Source organism: Takifugu rubripes, chromosome 15, assembly GCF_901000725.2.
Source record: "Takifugu rubripes chromosome 15, fTakRub1.2, whole genome shotgun sequence".
NCBI lineage: Eukaryota > Metazoa > Chordata > Actinopteri > Tetraodontiformes > Tetraodontidae > Takifugu > Takifugu rubripes.
Genome location: NC_042299.1, coordinates 1,152,205 through 1,174,579, shown reverse-complemented (window position 1 = coordinate 1,174,579; position 22,375 = coordinate 1,152,205). Strand labels below are relative to the sequence as shown.

Here is a 22,375-nt window from a genome sequence, read left to right as displayed (position 1 = left end):
GCAGTTAAAAATAGCTTGAGTTTCTTTTTGACGGTGGTATTTCGTTTATAGTGTTGTTTGTGGCTCTGTTTTCGATCCCCGTGGATAAAAACCATTAACAATCACTGACAAAAAAGAATAATGATAATAATAAATAATCTACAAAACAATCCAGGAGCAAAAACTGCATCAGGACGTAAAATTACTTTTCCTGAAATTTGTCATACGCTAGAATTGCTTAAGGTAAATTAAAAGGCGCAATCTGGATCACAGGTTCTTCTTAATATCCACGTAATAATCTCCATTTACAAACCAATTAATGGAAGTACAATCAGTCTGACGTACGTTAATTGTCACTATCGTAGACATAATCACGTGACTAAATGCACCGAGGGAGCATGTATCCATCAAGATGGGGGCCATCGAGACGTATTGATAAAGTAACACGGTGTAGCTACTCTGGGATGTGGGACACGTGTTGCCCAGATCCCAACAGCCTATCTGGCTCTGGCGCGCCCCCTGCTGGAGTAACCATTAATTAGTGTTTTTATCATGCAGAATTCACCCGCTCCCAGTCCCCACACGCGCCTTTAAACACAAAGCGCATTAAAAACACGTACAGTTGATTCTAAGCTGAAAGTTAGCGGGCCTCCGTCCTCAAAATGGCGGGTTTGGTGTCAATCACTCGTTCACTTGGGCTGAAGTTAATGTGTCCGTGTTTCTGTCAGGACGGAGGCGCTGAGGACTGACAGGCGCACAGACACTGGACTCAGGGCAGATGACAAAACTTATGTCAGTGAACTTTTAGACAGACGGTGGGTGTACATCCCAAAGGGCCAATCACAACTAGTCAGCAGGTCAGTACTTATCTCCAGCACTGCACTGGTTTAAGTCCATCTTCTTCCAGTGGAGCCTGAATTTGAGCCATCTGTAATCGCACCATGGTAAGAGAAACGATTCTAGACGCTTCCTCTAAAGAACCCAGGTGATCGCTGAGCCTCTTCTGGACTGGAACCAGTGAAAACTAGGAATTTACAGATGTTGTTTAGTGAGAGCACATGTGGATGAGAGGGTGATGGTGTCAACTTTGCTTTCTTTTTAGACCAGCTACACAGATAAAGGAGAGAAGGTAAAACTAGACCTTTGCTTTTGGACCCGCTGGAGTTTCATCCCAGAGTCAACCTTTAACATGTTCAAAACCTTTTCAAAATAGAGAATTTCATCTCTCCTCCTCTCTTTAATAGAGAATTTCATCTCTCCTCCTCTCTTTGCTCTCTTCATCTCATTTTGCTGTGTTCTTTCAGCATGCAAGAGGAAAATTTATCAAGTTCCATCACCTCACCTTCTGGGTCGGCAACGCCAAACAGGTCAACATCTCTTCTCCTTTTAACTTTGACCCTCGGGAAATGAAGTCTTAGCCAACAATCCTCTCCTCTCTAAATGTTATAATAAGCAGCCCAAGATGATTCCTATGATAATTGATAATGCCGTTAAACATCAGCAGAAATACTCAATTATAAGCCCACACCTTAGCTAGCATAATGCCCTCATCTCGACGTCTGTTTACTGTAAACACAGCCAGAAACGGGACGACCTCCACTGTTCCTACGCTCTTCATCTACACTAAAGGAATAAAGTGGCTGACCAATGCTAAAGACATGTTTGGCTTCGAGCATTGTGGTTCTGCTCACATGCTGCAGCCCTGATCACTGATGTGTGAATCTGTCTATATTCTGTCTGGTCCTCACAGGCAGCCTCCTTCTACTGTGATAAGATGGGCTTTGAGCCGTTGGCCTACAAGGGTCTGGAGACTGGCAGTCGTGAGGTGGTGTCTCACGTCATCAGACAGGACAAGGTTGAGTCTCGCACTTCCTGTTTGAGGCAGAGCAGCACTGTTGTTCGGCTGTCACTGATCCCACGTCGCTCCTCTCCTCACAGATTCTCTTTGTCTTTGCATCTCCGCTGAACCCTGGAAATGAAGGTACGTTCTAGCCTCAGAATAGATGCCAGCTGTGACGCTGTGACCTCGGTCTGCACGGTCTTTGGCTCTTCTCTCCCCTCAGAAATCGGCCAGCATCTGATAAAACACGGAGATGCAGTGAAAGACATCGCCTTCCAAGTGGAAGACTGCGACTTCCTGGTCAAGGTAACAGTCGGTACAATCACCAACATCCAGCTACCTAATTGGACCTAAGCCCGGAATAAGTGCAAATATTCCCAACGCTAATGCAACCAAAATACAGCAAATTATGCTTCATTTCATTGATGAGTTGTCTTAAATGATCAAGTAACAATTTGGAGCAAAGGTTTGAGAGGTCTGGTTTGTGTCCTTACATCGGTTGTTGATGGAGAAATATTGGTGAATTGCTGGCCTATTCTAACGCATCACAAATGATTTCATTATCATTTGAACACTGGACAAGTGTGTTCAAAAGAAAGAAAAGTTTCTGGAATCATTAGGTAAACTCAGGGCTGTGATATAAAACCTTAGCTGCATTTTTTGGACACATTTCCTGATGCATCAGTGATTTTAAAGATAAAGAGCGTATCATAAAAACATGTCATGTATGTTCTAAACCATCTTTCCTCTAGTTCTCAGTAGCTTAAACAGCAAAAGATATCGATGAGATTAAACACATGTAAACTCACCGTTCACCTCTAGCATGAATTTAGATTATTCCGGATTATTATTCTACAAATAGTTTAACTAAAAGTTCCCAGCTGGAGCTCCCGTAAATGAGGAATTACATGTTCAAACGAAATATTGGGCAAAGATAAGTGGTCTTGTTCTGGAATCAGAGGCACAAAAGAGTGTCAGAGTCATGTTTAAATGTTGCCCCAGAACCTGCCACGTGTGTGTTTACTGGATCCAGAGAGTTGAAGTGGAACCTTCTGAACTTCAGTCAAGGTTTTAGATAAAGTCTGTGTTTGAATCACGGTTTCAGTCCAGGCGTCAGGTTACATAGGACAGGAGCAGCAGGCCGTTCAGCCTGCCACCACTAGGGGGCTTCCAGGAGGCGTCTCCACGCACCAGCGCACTGTTGCTCCTCTGTTTCAAGCTGATCCCAAACGCTCTCCCCCCACAGACGGCCAGGGAGCGAGGAGCCGTGGTGGTCAGGGAGCCCTGGGTGGAGCAGGACGACCACGGGAAGGTCAAGTACGCCATCATTCAAACGGTACGTCAGGAGGAACACACATCAAAGTGGAAATGTGTGTTGGACACACATCTGTGTGTTTTCCGCAGTATGGGGACACAACGCACACCCTCATCGAGTACCTCGGCCCCTACACAGGCCTTTTCCTGCCAGGCTACAAAGAGCCTCTGTACAAGGATCCTCTGTTAGCAAAACTGTGAGTCAAATCCAAGGATTAGAGCTAACTGGCTGCAGCTCTTTTCTCTGTGGGCTAACCCAAGATGACCCTTCCTCTCTCTCCGGTAGGCCCCCCGCAGGCCTGCGCTTTATCGATCACATTGTGGGAAATCAGCCAGATGATCAAATGGTGCCCGTCACAGACTGGTGAGCGCACGTCCTCCATGAGGGTCAAAGGTCGTCCCCTGCTCAGCTGCTGGTGTTTACTGCTAACGTTCTCAGAGCCATGTTACACATCCATGGACATCTGATGCCACAAGACCTCTTTACACTGAAACTACGTTTCATGACTTTTATTTTGACTCTTTCATTTCAAAACCAATGGAGTGAAATAAATGGGTTCAATCAACACCTCACCATCAGACAGGACCACATCAAGGCCAACGCGCTTGTTTTTAGTGTCACATTTAAGCAGAAAATAAGGTTGTCCTCACACTCTTTTCCCCCTCAAATTCCAGGTATCAGAAATGTTTGCTGTTCCATCGGTTCTGGTCCATAGATGATAAACAGATCTACACGGATTACAGTTCGCTGAGATCCATCGTCGTGGCTAATTATGAAGAGACCATCAAGATGCCCATCAATGAGCCGGCCGTGGGGAAAAGGATCTCACAAATCCAGGTGAGTTTCCTTCCTTTTGGAACCGCTTGATTTTCAACTCTACACAAGAGCAATATGTGGACCAGCGTCCCGCCTGGTTTCAGCTGTCCTGTGTCTCTGTCCTCACAGGAATACGTGGACTATAACGGTGGACCGGGTGTGCAGCACATCGCCCTCAACACCTCGAACATCATTGAAGCTGTGAGGCTCCTGACACAGATGCTTCCCTCTCAAATCTGCAAGTGAAGACAAGCATGCTGCCTTTTATCTTTGAGCCAGATAGTGAACCTGCGTGCCCGAGGGATGGACTTCCTTTCAGCACCTGACACCTACTACGACGACCTGCGGCAGAATCTCAAAACGGCAAAGATCAAGGTGGAGGAGGACCTCGATGTTCTACAGGTGAGCACATGTGGGGAGAGAGTAAAGGTTCCACTCTTTTCACTCGTCTACCCGCCTGTGAACCTTCTCTTTCTTTTCAGAAACTGAGAATCTTGGTTGATTTTGATGACAAGGGCTACCTCCTTCAAATCTTCACCAAACCCATGCAGGACAGGCCAACCCTCTTTCTGGAGGTCATCCAGCGGAAAAACCATTTTGTAAGTGGTTCTGAGGATAATCACTGTGCACGAGCGATGGGATATATCAGGCTCTGGTCATATTTCTTGCCTTGAACCCCTTTAAGAAGTTGGGCCAGGACACCTGGTCACCCAGTGTGAGCAGAATAAAAGTCACCCACTTGGAAAAGGCCAGTAAATCTGTCACAGGTACAGATTAAAAGGCTAAACCGGGAGGGGGATCTTTGGATCAGGCCCTGTGGCACTCCACTTATACCCCCATCCTTCCTGTCAGAACAGGCATGTTGTCAATCTCCAGTCTTTCACGACATGAAAGTTAGAAAGAGCCCTCTCTCAGAGCCCTTTGAACGTAGCTCATTCTGTGAGAAGAGGAGGGTTCTTGGTTCAAGTCCCATTGCAGACAAAACATGGAAGGTGTTCTGGTCGTAGAGCCAGTATACCTTCAGAGAACTGCCCAGGTACCCTTGAGCAAGGCACCGAACCCACAAATGCACACGTAGGGCCCTGCGATGAGCTGGCGACTGACCAAGGGGGGGACCTGCCTTCACCCAAGGGGGGACCTGCCTTCACCTAAGGGGGGGGCCTGCCTTCACCTAAGGGGGGACCTGCCTTCACCCAAGGGGGGACCTGCCTTCACCTAAGGGGGGGACCTGCCTTCACCCAAGGGGGGACCTGCCTTCACCTAAGGGGGGGACCTGCCTTCACCTAAGGGGGGGACCTGCCTTCACCCAAGGGGGGGCCTGCCTTCACCTAAGGGGGGACCTGCCTTCACCCAAGGGGGGACCTGCCTTCACCTAAGGGGGGAACCTGCCTTCACCCAAGGGGGACCTTCCTTCACCTAAGGGGGGACCTGCCTTCACCCAAGGGGGGACCTGCCTTCACCTAAGGGGGGGGCCTGCCTTCACCTAAGGGGGGACCTGCCTTCACCCAAGGGGGGACCTGCCTTCACCTAAGGGGGGGACCTGCCTTCACCTAAGGGGGTGACCTGCCTTCACCTAAGGGGGGACCTGCCTTCACCCAAGGGGGGACCTGCCTTCACCTAAGGGGGGAACCTGCCTTCACCCAAGGGGGACCTTCCTTCACCTAAGGGGGGACCTGCCTTCACCCAAGGGGGGACCTGCCTTCACCTAAGGGGGGGACCTGCCTTCACCTAAGGGGGGGACCTGCCTTCACACATAGGTGCTCCCTCCCCGTGACCCCGAAAGGACTAAAGTGGGGAAGAAGATGAGACCAAATGGTTCATTTTCTGACCATTTTCACTTTTTGATCTGTGTATAATTTCACAAGTTCTGAGGAAATTTTCCACCAGGTTTCAGATTTGAATCCCAGATTTTAGAATTGCATTCAAACTGTCTGAAATGTTTATGTTCACATTAAGATAAATCAGATTAAACCCATTTGTCGAGCCTGCTCTAAATACTCATCTCAGAATGGACTAGAATAGACTGTGAATACAAGAGGCTGCTTTATTTCCCATTTGTGTGTTTGTGGCTGTTCTAGGGCTTTGGAGCTGGAAACTTCAAGTCCCTCTTTGAGGCCATTGAGAAGGACCAAGATGCTAGGGGAAACCTCACAGTGCTGACACACCAAGGGCAGACCAAAGGCTTCCAGTGATCCCCCTACGGCTGCTGAACCTTACGTAGATTGTTATATATGGCCACATATTTCAGATGCAGTCAGCAGCTTCCCGCAGACCCATTCTGCATATGGAGTGTCGAGTATCTATCTCTGTGCTCCCAGATATACTCTGAGGTGTCTGCTGATTTTATGCTGCCCAGCTAAATAAAGTTATGCTTGTTCATGTGGGTAGCCATGTGTGTTTGGGACAGTTGAAATGTATGCTTACATTGTTGCCAGGAGACAGCTGAGGAGGCTAAATGTGAAACTCAGCATGCTGTGATCAACTGGACTCAGACAAATATTTAAGCCAGCCGCTCTACCACCCTCATGCCCAGTGATGACAGGAGTGAAGGAGTTTGAAGTTGGCTTGAAGTGAGGGATGTTGAAAAAAGCCAGGTTTTCTGATCTACCAAGTAAATAGCCCATTCACCTGGGTTCACACTTGCCTTGGTAAAAAACAGTTTCTGCCTGGGACGACAGGAAACCCGGCTAGTTTGGACCGGGTTATGGCACACCCTGTTTAGACACCATTGCCAAAATGGTTCCCTCAGCCTTGAGTCTCTGGTCTAGGTCTGCATTCATCACATGGGAAAAAGTCTCAATACACCAGAAGTGTTTCCTAAGGAAATTTGGGTCTGGGTGAGGCCTTGATGACAGGTGAACCTGGACGAAAGCCCCCAATGTGGAACGTTAGAGCGGACAGATTTAGGGACAAAAAGCCACTGGAGTAGAGTTGTTGGTTGCACCTCCAAAACCTTCTTGTCCATTTTCCAGGAGGCACCTCCTCAATGCAGTAGTGAGGCAGGATGGAACCAGGTTCTGAGCTGGAAAGGTCCGGGAAAATGATGTTACTGGAACCTGGGCAGTACATGAGAGAGAATTTAAAACAGGCTAGAAAGAGCACCCACCGAGCTTGCTGGAGGTTTACCCACTTAGTGTTCCTAAGGTAAGACGGGTCCTTGTGGTTGGTCCACACCACTAATGGCTAGATGGACCCCTCCAGCAAGAGTCTCCTGCAAAGCTATGACAACCACGAGCAAGTCTCTATTCCCCACATTGTAGTTTACCTCCAACGTAGCCTGTAGAAGATGTATCTCTGTAGAAGATGCAGAGATGGAGCTTTTGGTAGTCATGCTGGGAGAGAAAAGCATCTTGTCCACAAAACTGGTGACAGGGATCCGGGTGTGAAAGGATGGGGAGCGGAGCTAAACCGTGTCCTCATCGGACCACTGGAAAGTGAAGAACCAAAAAGGGCAGTCTTGGAAAGGGGCAACAGTCCAAGTTAATCCAGAGGTGCGATCCTTTGAGGACATTCTTATACTGCGGGAAGTCTAGTCAGCGAAGTGATGCTAGTCTCTTTAAGTGAAGGTAGGGGGGAGTAGTGACCTCAAGAGGGAAAAACAGGTGGATTCATCTGGATCAATCCTTTACAACTTTAACAAGGAGCGAAAAAAAATCAGAGCAGGACATTTTATTTCAAAATAATTTATTTGCATATAATTGGAATGAAGACAGGTTCATATATCTGTGATGGCACTGGTCAGATTCCATATAGAAACATTCAGTCTATACAGAAACCACTTTCAAACCTGAACAAAATGGATAAATATATTAGTAAATAAATATATTAGTGACGTGTCACTATAATGAAATGTTCTATCATATATAAAATACAACACTATTTCTTTTCTGGTTTTGTTGTTCCTTTTTGTACGCAAAGTATTCAAAAATATACTGACAAGTCCCTTTAAATTCTAAAAGGGACCTTTGTTTTTATTTACTCTGAGCAAAGGCAGTTTTAGCTCATTATTGTTGCCAGACTTGCATCCACCAGATAAAAAAGGCACAAAGGGGAAGATCCTGAAGAGGATTAGACCACACCAGCTAAACCCTGGCATCAAGAATCCCATGCTGGTGGTTTGGGGCTGATTTTAAATTTGTAAACTGAATTTTGCCAAAGTGCTGCACGTTATTCAGTCAATTCCAACCCCGGCGTCACAGTCGAGCCTGTTGGGGGTCCAAGCGTGGGTCACAGAGACGGATGCACAGATGGAGAACCTGGGGCTGGAGAACCTCATGCTGGCACATTTCTAATGAGGGTCAGAACAAAGATGCCAAATGTTTCTGAGCTACGGTGAAGGGAAAGCAGAGGTCAACCGAGGTCAACCGGGGTCAACAGGCATGTTCTTGTGTTCCGGGTAAGTGGGTTTAGCTGCTCACCCCTTTGGCAGACGGATCAGCGCAGGCTCCTGATTGTCAACATTATTTTTTAACAAATAAGGCACATAAAAGCTTTAGTAAGTGCTACCAGAATTACCCACGATTCTTTCCCCCATCGACACCTGAGGCAGGGATGCACCGATCAGATATCTCTAAAACTGGCCTGGTACTCAAATGGATCAGCTGTCACTCTGGTCCTGGTACTGCTGTCCTAGAGAAGGAGCTTAGGTTATGAGCAACAGTGGAGAAGAACCCAACCAAACTGTGAGCATTTTTGCAACACTCTTATCTACTAATAACAAAACAGCTCATTTTATTTGACAGAGCTGCTGAATGTCTCAATCAAGCTTAATGTTAGCTTATGCATGATTATTGATACCTTCACTGAATTAAGTGTGTTCCGTTTGAAAGTCTTTGTCCAATGTCTCCTGGCAGGCAGCACCATTGCTGACCCACACAGGAAGTCGCACAAACCAAAACTAGAACTAGAACGTCCCGAACGCTCAAGCACAGAGTTTATTCATTGAGGTTTTGGAGTAATTAGCACAGAAGCGGCCAGATCGGTGCATCTCTAATCTGTAATAAGTCGGACTGCGTTCACACTTCAAAAAGTCCTTCTGTTAAGAGAGGGTTGCTCACATTATCATTTAGAGGAGAGGGAAACTCACCTAATTGGGGGGGGGGTTAAGTACTTTAAGGTTTTTTAAAATATCTCTGAGCAGTTCTGGTTTCAGGTGGATCTAAAGTGGTCTGACTGGATGAAATCACATGGACCATCATGAAGGCAGTTTCACATTGGTTTCTGTGTCCGTCAATAAGAATAAGTGTCCTGTTTTTCCAGTGCTCGGTTGTTCCTGCAACAGCTGTCACACAGCCGAACAGCAAACCATAATAGTCAAATCCAACCATTGAAGGCAGACTGAGGGGGGCTGCAGGCTCTCTAAAATGGCTCCATTCCACTTTAGTCATTATCTTTTTCTCCTTTATCACTGTCTTTCAGGGAGGATTAGCAGCACTGAGGTCTGAGCGCGAGACGCAACCACCGGAGAGAAACGACAACCAAGAGAAAATAGCTTGTAATGACGACGAGGGAGTTCAGTCAAACTGGTTCACCTTAAAAGGGTTAAAGGTTTAACAAAAGAAAACGATCTGACACACACGATGAGAACAGCTGCCATTAGTGAAATGATGAGAACAAGGCCCGCGCTAGAATCCTTGTCGTTTGAGGGGTCAAAGGTCAATCTTTCTCTCCATTTAGACTCTCTGCTGAGTTAATGGGAGCTACATGATTGAGACCAGAAGGGTTCATATCCTCACTACAGCAGTACCTTTAAAGAGCCTCCTCGTGAGGCCGTGTAAGAAATGTGAGGTAGGATGGAGAGAAGAGCTTTTCCTCGAGAAACTGAACTAGGAGGAGGAAGAGGAAGACCACTAGGGTGGAGGAAGGTACCTCAAATCGAGGCTTTCGCAGCGAGCTGAAGAAATTTGACCAATCCCAGCGACTTCTGTGAGATTCTGCTAATCTGAGATGGAGTCTTCTACCAATGCACAACAACCCCCCCCACCAAACTGGGTCAAACCCAGCGTCACCATCATGTGTTCAATTTGGTTTGGTTTTAGTGTCGTGGGATAGAAAGAGCTCCTATCGCTCGTTTTATTCACAGTCCTTCGTTAAGCTGCCACAAAGCCGAATATTCTTGGGCACCAGGGTCACAAGAAGCCTCCGAAAGGGTGGATTCTGTCTCAGTTCCTGGAGACTGCTCACCAAGGATCATGTGTTCGGTGTCCCTAAGGAGCAGGAAACCTGTGGATTCATGCTCGTTACTGAACCCCCCTAATGAATCACAAGGGCACGAAGTCTTGTCCCCAACAACTCATGAAAACAATCTATGCTGAATGACTTAGTCACAGTAATTGTGCTTTGATCACAAGGAGCTACATTTGACGTGAAGATGAAGGAGGCGTGTCTGGCAGCGTGGTGGAAGGCTTGAGGAGGCGTTTCCATCCTGGCTCCTGAGTAGCAGCGCGATACAATGGGAGACGGCCAATGTTCACACACCAGATTCTTCTTCTGATCCTGTGCACACAAGAAACCACGTTAGCGTCCAGCTGGATCAGCAAAACACACTGAGACACACACTGACACACACACTGAGACACACACACTGAGACACACACTCAGACACACACACTGAGACACACACTCAGACACACACACTGAGACACACTGAGACACACACTGAGAGACACACTGAGACACACACTGAGACACACACTGAGACATACACTGAGACACACACACACTGAGACACACACTGAGACACACACTGAGACACACACACTGAGACACACACTCAGACACACTGAGACACACACTGAGACACACACACACTGAGACACACACTGAGACACACACTGACACACACATTGAGACACACACTGAGACACACACTGAGACATACACTGAGACACACACACACTGAGACACACACTGAGACACACACTCAGACACACACTCAGACACACACACTGAGACACACACTCAGACACACACACTGAGACACACACTGAGACACACACTCAGACACACACACTGAGACACACACTCAGACACACACACACACTGAGACACACACTGAGACACACACACACTGAGACACACACTGATACACACACTGAGACACACACTGAGACACACACTGATACACACACTGAGACACACACACAAACAAACACATACACACACACACTGAGACACTCACTGATACACACACACACTGAGACACACACACACCGACACACACACACACACTGACACACACACACACACTGACACACACACATTTGATTCCTAATCAGTGGGACCGAAGAGCACATTTGTTATTATTAATTATTATTAATATTATTGTTGTTAACAACAACAACAACCATATCATGATACTATTATCATCAACATCATTATTATTAGTAGTTGTATTATAATAGTAACAATTATTGTTATTGCTATTATTATTATTAGTAGTAGTAGTATTACTATTATCATAATTACTATTATAAATATTATTATCATAATTACTGTTTTAGTATTATTATTGTTATTGCAATTATTATTATTTTTAGTAGTATTATAATAATAATAATTGTGATTATTATTAGTTGTTGTTTTTACTATTATAATCATCATCATTATTATCAATATTACTATTATTATAAAAAAGTAATAGTACTACTAGTAATAATAATAGTAATAATAGTTCTACTAATAATAAGAATTGCAATAATAACAATAATAGTAAAACAATCATCATTACTATGATCATAATTATTATTAGTAGTAGTATAATTATTACTATTGCTGTTATTATTGGCAATATTACTAATATTATTATCACTATTATAATTATCAGCATTATTAATAATATTATTATTATCATTGGTGTCTTTATTCATATTGTTGTTGTTATTATCATAATTATTATTATTATGATCAATATTAGTGTTGTTATTCATATTGTTGTTGTTTTTATCATAATTATTATCATTACTATGATTATTCTAGTCCTTCTTCCGGTTGCTAGGGACCCTTACCCTGACTGTGATGTAAGGCTTGACAGTACAAACAGAGGTCTGTGCTGCGGTCAGCAGCGTGACCAGGGTGGAACATGCACACCGGCCTGTCCCGGGGCCCCCCGGGCCCCAGGAGCTGGGGGTCAGAGTGGGCCTGGGGCACCCGCTTTTGCCACACCACATGGGCCCCGGTACAATAGGAGCAGTCCTCCATTCCTGAGTCCAGAAGAAGAGGGACAGGCAGCAGGGCCCGGTGCAGCTCCGGCTGGGGGCAGCAGAAACCTGGACTCTGACCATAGTGGATGTGGATGCTGCGGTCCTCCTGCAGGTCCAGTCCCTGGTGGAAGCAAACAGAAGGGCCGTCCACCACACAGCTCCCTGTCTGAGCAGAGGGAGGGTGTCCGTGGCCCCGGTGGCAGCAGTGGGGTGGAATCTGTAAAGGGACGGGGGACACTTTAACTGAAGGTCCTGCCGGCCGGCTCGGATCACGGTCCTGACAGTCTGTCCCAGGACTTGGTCGATCCGTTGGGTCTGGATTAGGGCACAGGCAGGGACTGTGTTCCGGGGAGTCTTTGTCTAAGCTGAGAGCAGCTGGAGCTGCCGCAGTAGCTCCTAACTCCTCCTCAGAACCTCTCGCAGGACTCTGGCTGTGCTCCTCCTCCTCATAGTGGTGATGTCTGTGGCGGTGGTAGTGAATGTGGTTGAACACAGTCTGGGGCTGCTGCTCCTCAGGGCAGACCGCTTTGTTCTCCACAGAATCCAGAGACCTGGGCCGGGTCTGGGCACATGTGTCCAAGCTACTTCTGCGGGCGGCAGAATGTCCGTTGCCGGGCCCATAGTAAACAAACGGATCATAATCACTACTCAAAGAACTGCGGAAGGTGGACCAGCTACCATAGACCCCCTGCAGAGATACGTCAGTACAATTGAGAACCGAGTCACTGGAGGAACCGTGACACGGCCCTGAGCTGGAGTCACTCGCTGGCCCATCAGCCAGGTACCCACTGCGTTCTGTGTGGTAGCTGCCACCTGAGCAGCTCCCCTCCCCCTGTCGGCCATGGCCCAGCGTCCTACGGGGCTGGGGCCCCACTGAAGGTCCGTGGTAGAGCCTTGAGCTGGACGCACTGCGCTGGGCGGGACAGGACGATCGATAGGTGTGGCAGGACCGACGTGGGCCGTAGTGGTGGGAAGAGGTCCTGCAGTTACCTCCAAACATCTGGGGCCTCCCGGGACCCTCTGCGGGTCGGTGATACCCACAGCTAGAGCCGAACGGTCTGCTAGCCAGGAATTGAAGAGTTTGGTCATCCCTTGGAGAAGAGCCGTTGTAGTGGCCCAGATCAGGATAGGGTCCAGAAGGTCCACAAGGATACTGGGGCCTTAGAGAGAAGGGGACAGCATGCTGAGGGAAGTGGTGGTTCCTCGGGCCACTGTAAGGATGATGGTGGAGAAAGCCCTGGCTTTGCTCCGAACTCTGCTGCAGTCTGAACCTCTGGGCCTGCCGCTCGGTCCCTGGGGGAGGCAACCACAGACAAGATGTACCCAATGCTACAGGAGCTAACGGCGTAGCTGCAGATGGATTCACATGAATTAGAAATCAAAGGAACACACCCATGATGTTGTGCATGCAGAGGGGGCAGGTGCGGTGCTGCAGCAGCCAGGGGTCCACGCAGTCTTTATGGAACTCATGAGCGCACGATATAATCCTCAAGTGCTGGCACAACAAGGAGAGAGGTGAAGACAGGAGCATCTACAGGGGCTTTAGTCTAGCATCACCTCTCTCACCTGGCTGTCCTGGAACTCCTCCAGGCAGATAGCACAGACCGGACTTGAGTTGGAGCTGCTGGCGGACCCCCAGGGGGCCCGCTGGTGATGGGGGCCTGAGCAGCCCTGAGAGTTGTAGGTCTTAGTCTCCAGGCGGCTGATGGCCTGCCTGGTCTGTTGGTGAACCGAGTCCTGAACCCACAGGGCAGAACACTTTGACCGGATCCGTCTAATAACTCCGGGTGGACTGATGGTGGAACGTAGAGCGAAGATGAGGACAATGGTGAGGACGGCCAGGACGATGGTGAGGACGATGCCCATGTCGTAGTGTGGCTGCAAAGGCAAGTGGAGAAGTACAGTGGCCATACACAGCACGGGAACACACAGGTGACGCGTTTGCTGGGTTCTAATTACCCATCGTGGTGGATTCACCATGATCTCGATCCGAACGACGGCCTCCTCGTTCTTGTTGACCAGAGCCATCAGCTCCTCCGCATCGTCAGACTCCACCATCACGACGGGCCGGGGGAGGGAGTCGGCCTCCCGCAGCTGGGCCACGTGGATGGTGTCGGAACCAAGAGGAGGACCACAGACAGACACGGATGTGATGCTTCTGTTCAGAGCTCTGCTCCAGAGGTGCTTCCGCCCAACCCTCCACACTCACCTCAGCGGCAGCGTCGGCATCATCGCTGACGTCGAAGATGACAGCTTGGGCTCCTTTGTCCAAAGCCATGCGAGCCTAAACCATCACACACACACACACACACACACACACATTAAAGTCTCACTCTGAGATATAAATACCATGATACTGCTCAGTGCCTCGGGCCGCCACTAGGGGGCAGTAAGCGCACACGTGACATTTCCACAGCAACTTTCAAATCAGGGTCACTTATTTACCGAGTAAATATTTAAACTGTGGGTTTAAATGTTGCCACAGGTCAGTAGAGGTTATAGCCGAGGAGCGGGAAACCAATGGATCTCTCTCCAACAGATGTTGAGAGTGTCAGCGTGGCTCCGTGTGAGCGTGCATGTGAGCGTGCGAGTTTTCACAGTAACCGGCCAGAACGCTCACCTCACGATGGAAATAGAAAAACAGACTCACTTTCATCTCGCCACAAAAATTCAAGTTCCTGGCCCCTGTCCAACCTTAATAAGGATAATCACGTCTTTTAACCCCCTGGCCTTCTCGCCCAGTACCCACAATGCCGAGCAGCAGTCTGCTCGCACCCATATTGAGGACTGGGAAGATCGTACAGACATTTGCTTTTCACGGTGCTGTCGGGCAGTGTGTCCTTCAATTACCCCCAGCCCTGTTATTAAGCCCTTTTTACGACACGTTAGCATTATACTGCTAATAGCACGGCGTGGTCTGGGAGCTATACGCCCCCCCAGAGGAGCGCTCGTCAGACACCTGTAACCTTCACCTGTGCAGCCAACTAAAAGAGGGAGATGATGGTGGAGAAGATGAAGAGCAAGTTGACATATATAATGAGGGTAGTCGACATATATAACGAGGGGAGTTGACATATATAACGAGGGCAGTTGACACATATAACGAGGGGAGTTGACATATATAACGAGGGCAGTTGACACATATAACGAGGGGAGTTGACACATATAACGAGGGGAGTTGACACATATAACGAGGGGAGTTGACATATATAACGAGGGGAGTTGACACATATAACGAGGGGAGTTGACACATATAACGAGGAGAGTCGACATATATAACGAGGGGAGTCGACATATATAACGAGGGGAGTTGACATATATAACGAGGGGAGTCGACATATATAACGAGGGGAGTCGACACATATAACGAGGGGAGTTGACATATATAACGAGGAGAGTCGACATATATAACGAGGGGAGTTGACATATATAAAAAGGGGAGTTGACATATATAACGAGGAGAGTCGACATATATAACGAGGGGAGTCGACATATATAACGAGGAGAGTCGACATATATAACGAGGGGAGTTGACATATATAAAAAGGGGAGTTGACATATATAACGAGGGGAGTCGACATATATAACGAGGGGAGTTGACATATATAACGAGGAGAGTCGACATATATAACGAGGGGAGTCGACATATATAACGAGGGGAGTTGACATATATAACGAGGGGAGTCGACACATATAACGAGGGGAGTTGACATATATAACGAGGGGAGTCGACATATATAACGAGGGGAGTTGACATATATAACGAGGGGAGTCGACATATATAACGAGGGGAGTTGACATATATAACGAGGGGAGTTGACACATATAACGCGGGGAGTCGACATATATAACGAGGAGAGTCGACATATATAACGAGGGGAGTCGACACATATAACGAGGGGAGTCGACACATATAACGAGGGGAGTCGACATATATAACGAGGGGAGTTGACACATATAACGAGGGGAGTTTCTGAAAGTTAACTTTTGCTGTTATGCTAATGACTACTGATAAATAATTAAATGAAGCCACCTCCCGCTCAGACTGTCACCGTTGCATTGTGGGAAATGTAGTATTGGCCCGTGTGGCCTGTGGGCCGGTTCTAATAATAAATCAATATCATCCCGGGGGCCATAGAAAATCCTCGACATTGACTCTGACATATGAGCTTTAAATGATTTCTTTTGACTCCCATTTATTTGGCTGTTTGGATATCATCTTTGCTAGTGTGTGTGTGTGTGCACGCTCTATGGAACTGGCATAAAGGATGTTAAAATTAGTCTAAATTAGTCTAAATTAGTCTAAATTGAATAAAAATTCATCCATTCATCATTCCCAACAGGCGGTGTTTGATTAGAAACTCTTTCTGAACTCTGGTGCTCTGAAACATCTCCGCTTCCATTTTCAGCTGTTTTTATTCTCAATAACATCAAATCATCCATCCATCCAAGTCGTGGTCCTGTTGGACCACCAAAGGACAAACACTTTCCATTTAGCACGGACAAAAAAACCCAAATCCTGTTTAGCAATGAAGCTGTGGGGAGAGTTTGAGGAGCGTTTCTGAGGAACACGCTGCCATATTGGGTCCAAGCTGCTGGGGTTTTGTTGTTTCCAGGTGAATCGGTGGGCAGCGGCGTTACCGCCTGTCTCTGCCCCCCTCTCCTCTCTCCCCGTGGTCGTGGTCACGCCGGGCATCTTTACTGGTCCCGTTTTAAACAGGTTCTGTTGGGAACAGGTGTTCTCCAGAACTGTATTCCAGGCTGCTGTGCTGAAGGGCTGTTTTCAGGAGCAATAGAGCCAGAGTGTGCCTGCTCCATATGAACCCCCCCAGGCCGTGCTTTCCTCCTGGCTGAGCCATAATCAGCTCTGGATGGACTGGTTCACGCTTGGACTGGGTCAAGATTTGATAGCTTGACTGATTCTTACAGTTTTGGATCAAACCCCCATCTGCTGATTCCAGGAGATCTTTAAAGGATCTCAGAGCTTCAGATTTATGAAGCCTGCTCAGCCCCCGGCAGCGCTGATGAAACCATTTCATTCCTTCAAAAAAGCAGAACATGAAGCTCCAGAAAAGGTTTTTGGATCAAGTTTCCAACAGAACGAGGACAAGTGGGTAAAAGCGCCACTTTAAAGCCTCCAGGCCTCAGAAAACATCCACCTTTAGGATGCCTGACTTTAGAGGATCGTCGGTTCGCTCCGAGCACAAGAACAAACATGTTTAACCTCAGTCCAAGAACATCTGACCTGAAATGATCAAAAACCTTCAGCGTAAAAAGATGGTGGAGAGAAAGCTGCTGGGAGGTTCTCAGAAGAGAAGTGGCATTAAAGCCAGCTGGAAGAGTCCAGCCTGCTTCCTGCTCCTCCAAACAGGCGTCTCCACACCAACACTGAGGAACACGGGCTTCTGTTCTTCCTTCTTCTCTTCTGACTATTGTGTGTTTGATGAATGCAGCATCCACTCACTGCCCCCCCCCTCATTTACACTGCTCCTGGTTTCACAATGCTCCTCAGACAGATGCAACCAGAGACACTGATGCCGTCAGACAATAAACCTGAGTGTTGTTGTGTCCGGTTATTAACATGTTCCATGCTTTTCCTTCTGCAACAGTTCATCACACCTGCTCAGGGAAACCTCGGTGTAAAGGAGGTGAAGCCGCGCCTCAGTGACTCTACTTTGCTGTTTTAGAAACCAACAGTTATTAGATGAATATACTGTGTGCACGTACGCGCACACGTGTGTATAAACACTTAAGACACGCGTGTGCGTGGATGTAGACTTTTTAGTACTTTGGGTTCATAGACTTTTTAGTACTTTGCAGATACGTGTCTGTATATAAACCAGATCCTCCTGTAATAAAGAACTAAAGGCTGACTGTTGTCACGTGACCTGTCTCCGTCTGTGTCCGATGATGGAACCTGCCTGGAACATCTGGTCCAGAGAAAAAGCAAAACAGCTCACAGAACTGGTTCAGTTTAGACCCAAAAATGACAAATAATGAAAATGTGTGACACAGTAGAAAAATGGACGAACTTTCTATTGGTCATTGACAGTTTCACTCATTGTCATCAGAATTCATCAAAAATATTCAAACCCACAAACTACACACAGAACCGCAAAGTTTAGAGCTTAAAGGGAGCGACAGGTGAAGATTTAAAGCTCAACGCAGCTGAAGAAGTTCCAAAAAGGAGAAATATCATGTGGTGCTTTACCGCCACCCGGTGGACACGCGTGGAACTGCAGACAATAGTTAAACGCGCTCCGACACATTCTGACCTCTGCTGCTCCTCCTGGACTCCAGGGCTGCAGAAATATGCTGCTTTTACAAGTCTTTCAAATCTGTCAAGCATCATAAATCTTATTTATTTAACCAGGTTGAATAATGATGGAGAATGGTGTCCGAAAAGCGTCTTTATTTTAAAGTGAACCAGAACAGTTCGGTCCGTGTTCACAGAGACGCGGAGAGACCTCGAGAGAGTCCAAAACAAGTCCGCGAGGAAAACTCTCAAAAATAGTCAAGCCACAGAAGTCAGGGTTTGGCGATGAGGGCGAAAACACTCCGCCGCTGGCAGACGGGAGTTCTGTCCTTAAATCTAACGGGAGATTGAAGAGAGACCGCAGGTGCGCGTGTCTGCGGGGCCACTGTGGCTGATGAGCGGCTCCTCCACGCCCCCTGCAGGTAGACACCCGCAACAACGGTCCCAGAAACTGGGAACCCAACAAACCAGTTTATAAAAGTATTCCTTTCAGACTAAGCAGGAAGACTGAAGACCGACAAGGTGAGTAAACGAAGAGCATTATTGAAAAGAATTGACAGTTGTGTTTGGAGATAAAAATCAAGATTTGAAAACATTTTTGTTACTATTGAAGAGCTGCATAGAGCTGAAGAATTCTTGGCTTAAGAAAATTCAACTAGACTTCATATTTAGTTTTAGCACAAAACATCATTATACATTATAAATGAAGAGGTCTTATTTAACTTTCTTATAGTCTGGCTTTAGTTATAGTTGAATAGTCTTTCTAAGTGAAGTTTAGTTTATTTTTCTGCTCTTTGCTACTGATCCTAAAAGAACTTTAAACCCTCCCAGAATGCTTTAATGGTAGTAATATATACGCCATAAAGCTGTTGATTAGGTTTTAAAAGTGAAAGTATTCTGTTCAGACGAAGCAGGAAGAGCGACATTTTTGTGACAGGTGAAAAGCTCTTAGAGTTATTAGAGTTGTTCAACAGTCCAGGTCACAGCTGGATATTTTGGTATTATTTAAGACAATAAACTTTAAAAACAATTAAATAAATCCACACAGGATCACAGGACACCAACAGGATTTTGGGTTCATGCTGCACGTTTTCTCCCAGTGGTTTATTGTTCTATGTTGTGGAACCACTGTGAAAGAAATGCAGGAGTGGGTGTCATTTCTTTCATCGATTTTAAATAGAGCAGTGATCTTTGAGGACTTGGATCATAGAAATAATTGAAGAGGGGAACAAAGGAGGGGAGTTAAAAAGTCCTGACTAGCATGTTTATGTAGCACCAGATAATTTAGTGGCTGAGCTGAAGACAGTCCTTTCACCATGTTGGCCTGTGGAAAACCAGTGTTGTGGGCCCGATGGACCAGCGTCCCCGTCGTTGCCGGACCACCGTTGGCCACCAGTTGGGTTTTGGGATCAAAGTGGGGGCGTTTCCTGTATCCGGTTCTCCTCACGGATCCATGACTACAACATGTTGCTGCAAGTGCAGAGACGTTTGCTCTGGAAAGAACTTTAGTGTTACGCTCGAGAGGACTGGCGGTCAAGTGTGGCGGAACCCCAAAGAAGGCAGACAGACACGGGAATTAAAAAAGTAAACTCTGAAGGTTTAATGAAGCAAAAAAACCAGGAGGGAAGAAACAAAATGAGAGAGGCTGAGACAAACTATAGGTGCGTGATGCGGCAGACGAACCAAGTTCGAGATCCAGGGGCGAGAGTCTGTGGGAGAGTCCAAGTGTCCAGAGGATAGGAGAAATCCGTCCGAGGAAGGGGAAGAGGAAGAGGTCAGAGGAAGAGGGGCTAGGAAGGTTGCAGAGGAGTCTCTGGAAGACGCAGGGAGTCGCTGGGGAGCCTGGAGAGATGCTGGGTCCACGGGACGTGTTGCCAAAAACATCAGTAAGATCAAGCACTGGCCTGAGTGCATAGGGGCCTTTTATGGGTGCAGAGTCGTTTGGGCGGATTGGGTGCAGCTGCAGGAGAGGGCCCAGGTGGTGGTGGTTGAGCTGATTGCCCAGGAGGAGGTGGGGCCAGAGTAGGAGTCACAACAGTACCCCCCCCCTTACGGGAGGCACCGGACGACCGCCCAGGAGCATCCGGGTGCTCCCGGTAGAAGTCTTCGAGGAGGGAGGGGTCAGCGAGATAGGATGGGGGCACCCAGCTCCGGTCTTCGGGGCCGTAACCCACCCAATCCACCAGGTACTGGAAGCCCCTTCCCCGTCGGCGGACCGCCAGCAGCTTGTTAACGCTCCACACCGGCTCTCCGTCCGACAGGACCTGTGGGGGAGGTGGAGTCGGAGCAGGAGGGGACAGGGGGCTGGTGGAGAAGGGTTTAATGAGCGAGACGTGGAAGACCGGGTGGACCTTGAGGGCGGCAGGGAGATCCAAACGGACTGCAGAGGGGTTGACGATGCTGCAGATGGTGTATGGACCAATGTAGCGGGGGTTCAGCTTTCTGGAGGAAGTCTGCGAGGTCTGGAGGGGCAGGTCCCGGGCCAACAGCCAGACCTTCTGGCCAGGCCGGTAAGCAGGGGCCGGCCTCCTTCGCCGGTTGGCCGAACGCCGGGACTGCTCAGTGGCCCGCAAGATGGCTTTGCGGGCAGTCTTCCAGATGCGCCTACATCGGCGGAGATGGGCCCTGGTAGACGGCACTGCGATCTCCAGCTCCTGCTGGGGGAACAGAGGGGGTTGGTAGCCCAGGAAACATTGAAAGGGGGACATACCAGTAGCAGAGCTCTCCATGGCGTTGAGGGAGTATTCCACCCACGGCAGGAACTTGGACCAGGAGGCAGGATTGCTGGTGGTCACGCAGCGCAGGGCCGCCTCCAAAGCCTGGTTGGCCCGTTCGGCTTGTCCGTTGGACTGGGGGTGGTACCCAGAGGACAGGCTGACCGTGGCCCCAATCCCCTTGCAGAAGGCCTGCCACACCCTAGAAGTGAATTGGGGGCCACGGTCAGAGACCACGTCAAGGGGGATCCCATGGAGACGTACCACGTGGGAGACCAGGAGTTCAGCTGTTTCTGCAGCAGAAGGGAGTTTGGGGAGGGCGACAAAGTGGACCCCCTTGGAGAAGCGGTCCACAATGGTCAGGATGGTGTCGTTCCCCTGCGAGACGGGGAGGCCTGTCACAAAATCCAGGGCTACGTGAGACCAGGGTCGACTGGGGACGGGAAGGGGGTGCAGAAGGCCTGCTGGCGAGCGATGGGAGGCCTTGCTGCGGGCACAGACCGTGCAGGCGCCCACAAACTCCCGAACATCCTCTTGGAGGTTGGGCCACCAGAAGCGCCGCTGCACAAACTCCGCCGTCCGACGCACGCCCGGATGGCAGGCGAAACAACTGGAGTGGCCCCACTCTAGCACCTGCGGCCGGACGGAGGAAGGCACGAACATTCGGCCCTGAGGCCCGTTCCCAGGATCTGGCTCGTCTCTCTGGGCTTGCTCGACGGTCGTCTCGATCGGCCAGGAGATGACCCCTATGACCCGGGCCGGGGGAACGATGGTGTCAGGGTCCCTGGGGGCGCCGGGGAATTCCTCCGGAAACTGGCGGGAGAGGGCATCAGCCCGGATATTCTTGGAACCAGGACGGAAAGTGAGGGTGAAATCAAACCGACTGAAGAAGAGAGCCCAGCGGCCCTGTCTGGGATTGAGTCTCTTGGCCGTTCTCACATAGGTCAAGTTCTTATGGTCCGACCACACAAGGAACGGGTGCTTTGCTCCCTCCAGCCAGTGTCTCCACTCCACCAAGGCTCCATAGACCGCCAGAAGTTCCCTGTTGCCCACATCGTAATTTCGTTCAGCCGGATCAAAACGGCGGGAAAAGTAGGCACATGGGTGAATCTTCTGGTCTGCCTCGGACCGCTGGGAGAGGACTGCCCCGATGCCCGCGTCCGAAGCATCGACCTCGACGATGAACTGCCGAGCGGGGTCTGGATGGGCGAGCACCGGAGCCGTCGTGAACCTGTCCTTGAGGGCCGAGAAGGC

At 48.5% G+C, this 22,375-nt stretch overlaps 2 protein-coding genes across 2 annotated transcripts; one reads left to right on the top strand and one right to left on the bottom strand.

Moving 5' to 3' along the window:
- Positions 1 to 775: 775 nt before the first annotated feature.
- On the top strand, positions 776 to 6,337 carry LOC101064669 (4-hydroxyphenylpyruvate dioxygenase). The gene is made up of 14 exons (XM_029848566.1): positions 776 to 923; positions 1,082 to 1,108; positions 1,284 to 1,346; positions 1,730 to 1,834; positions 1,918 to 1,960; positions 2,043 to 2,125; positions 3,066 to 3,155; positions 3,224 to 3,330; positions 3,420 to 3,497; positions 3,809 to 3,971; positions 4,080 to 4,151; positions 4,230 to 4,352; positions 4,433 to 4,549; positions 6,029 to 6,337. Exons 1-14 carry the CDS (start codon positions 921 to 923, stop codon positions 6,140 to 6,142), a joined length of 1,188 nt encoding a protein of 395 aa, XP_029704426.1. The 5' UTR covers positions 776 to 920; the 3' UTR covers positions 6,143 to 6,337.
- Positions 6,338 to 9,073: 2,736 nt separating this feature from the next.
- On the bottom strand, positions 9,074 to 14,812 carry LOC101078480 (E3 ubiquitin-protein ligase RNF43-like). The gene is made up of 7 exons (XM_029848634.1): positions 14,772 to 14,812; positions 14,361 to 14,435; positions 14,111 to 14,245; positions 13,718 to 14,029; positions 13,544 to 13,646; positions 11,957 to 13,444; positions 9,074 to 10,445 (listed from the first exon to the last, which is right to left on the bottom strand). Exons 1-7 carry the CDS (start codon positions 14,805 to 14,807, stop codon positions 10,420 to 10,422), a joined length of 2,175 nt encoding a protein of 724 aa, XP_029704494.1. The 5' UTR covers positions 14,808 to 14,812; the 3' UTR covers positions 9,074 to 10,419.
- Positions 14,813 to 22,375: the final 7,563 nt, after the last annotated feature.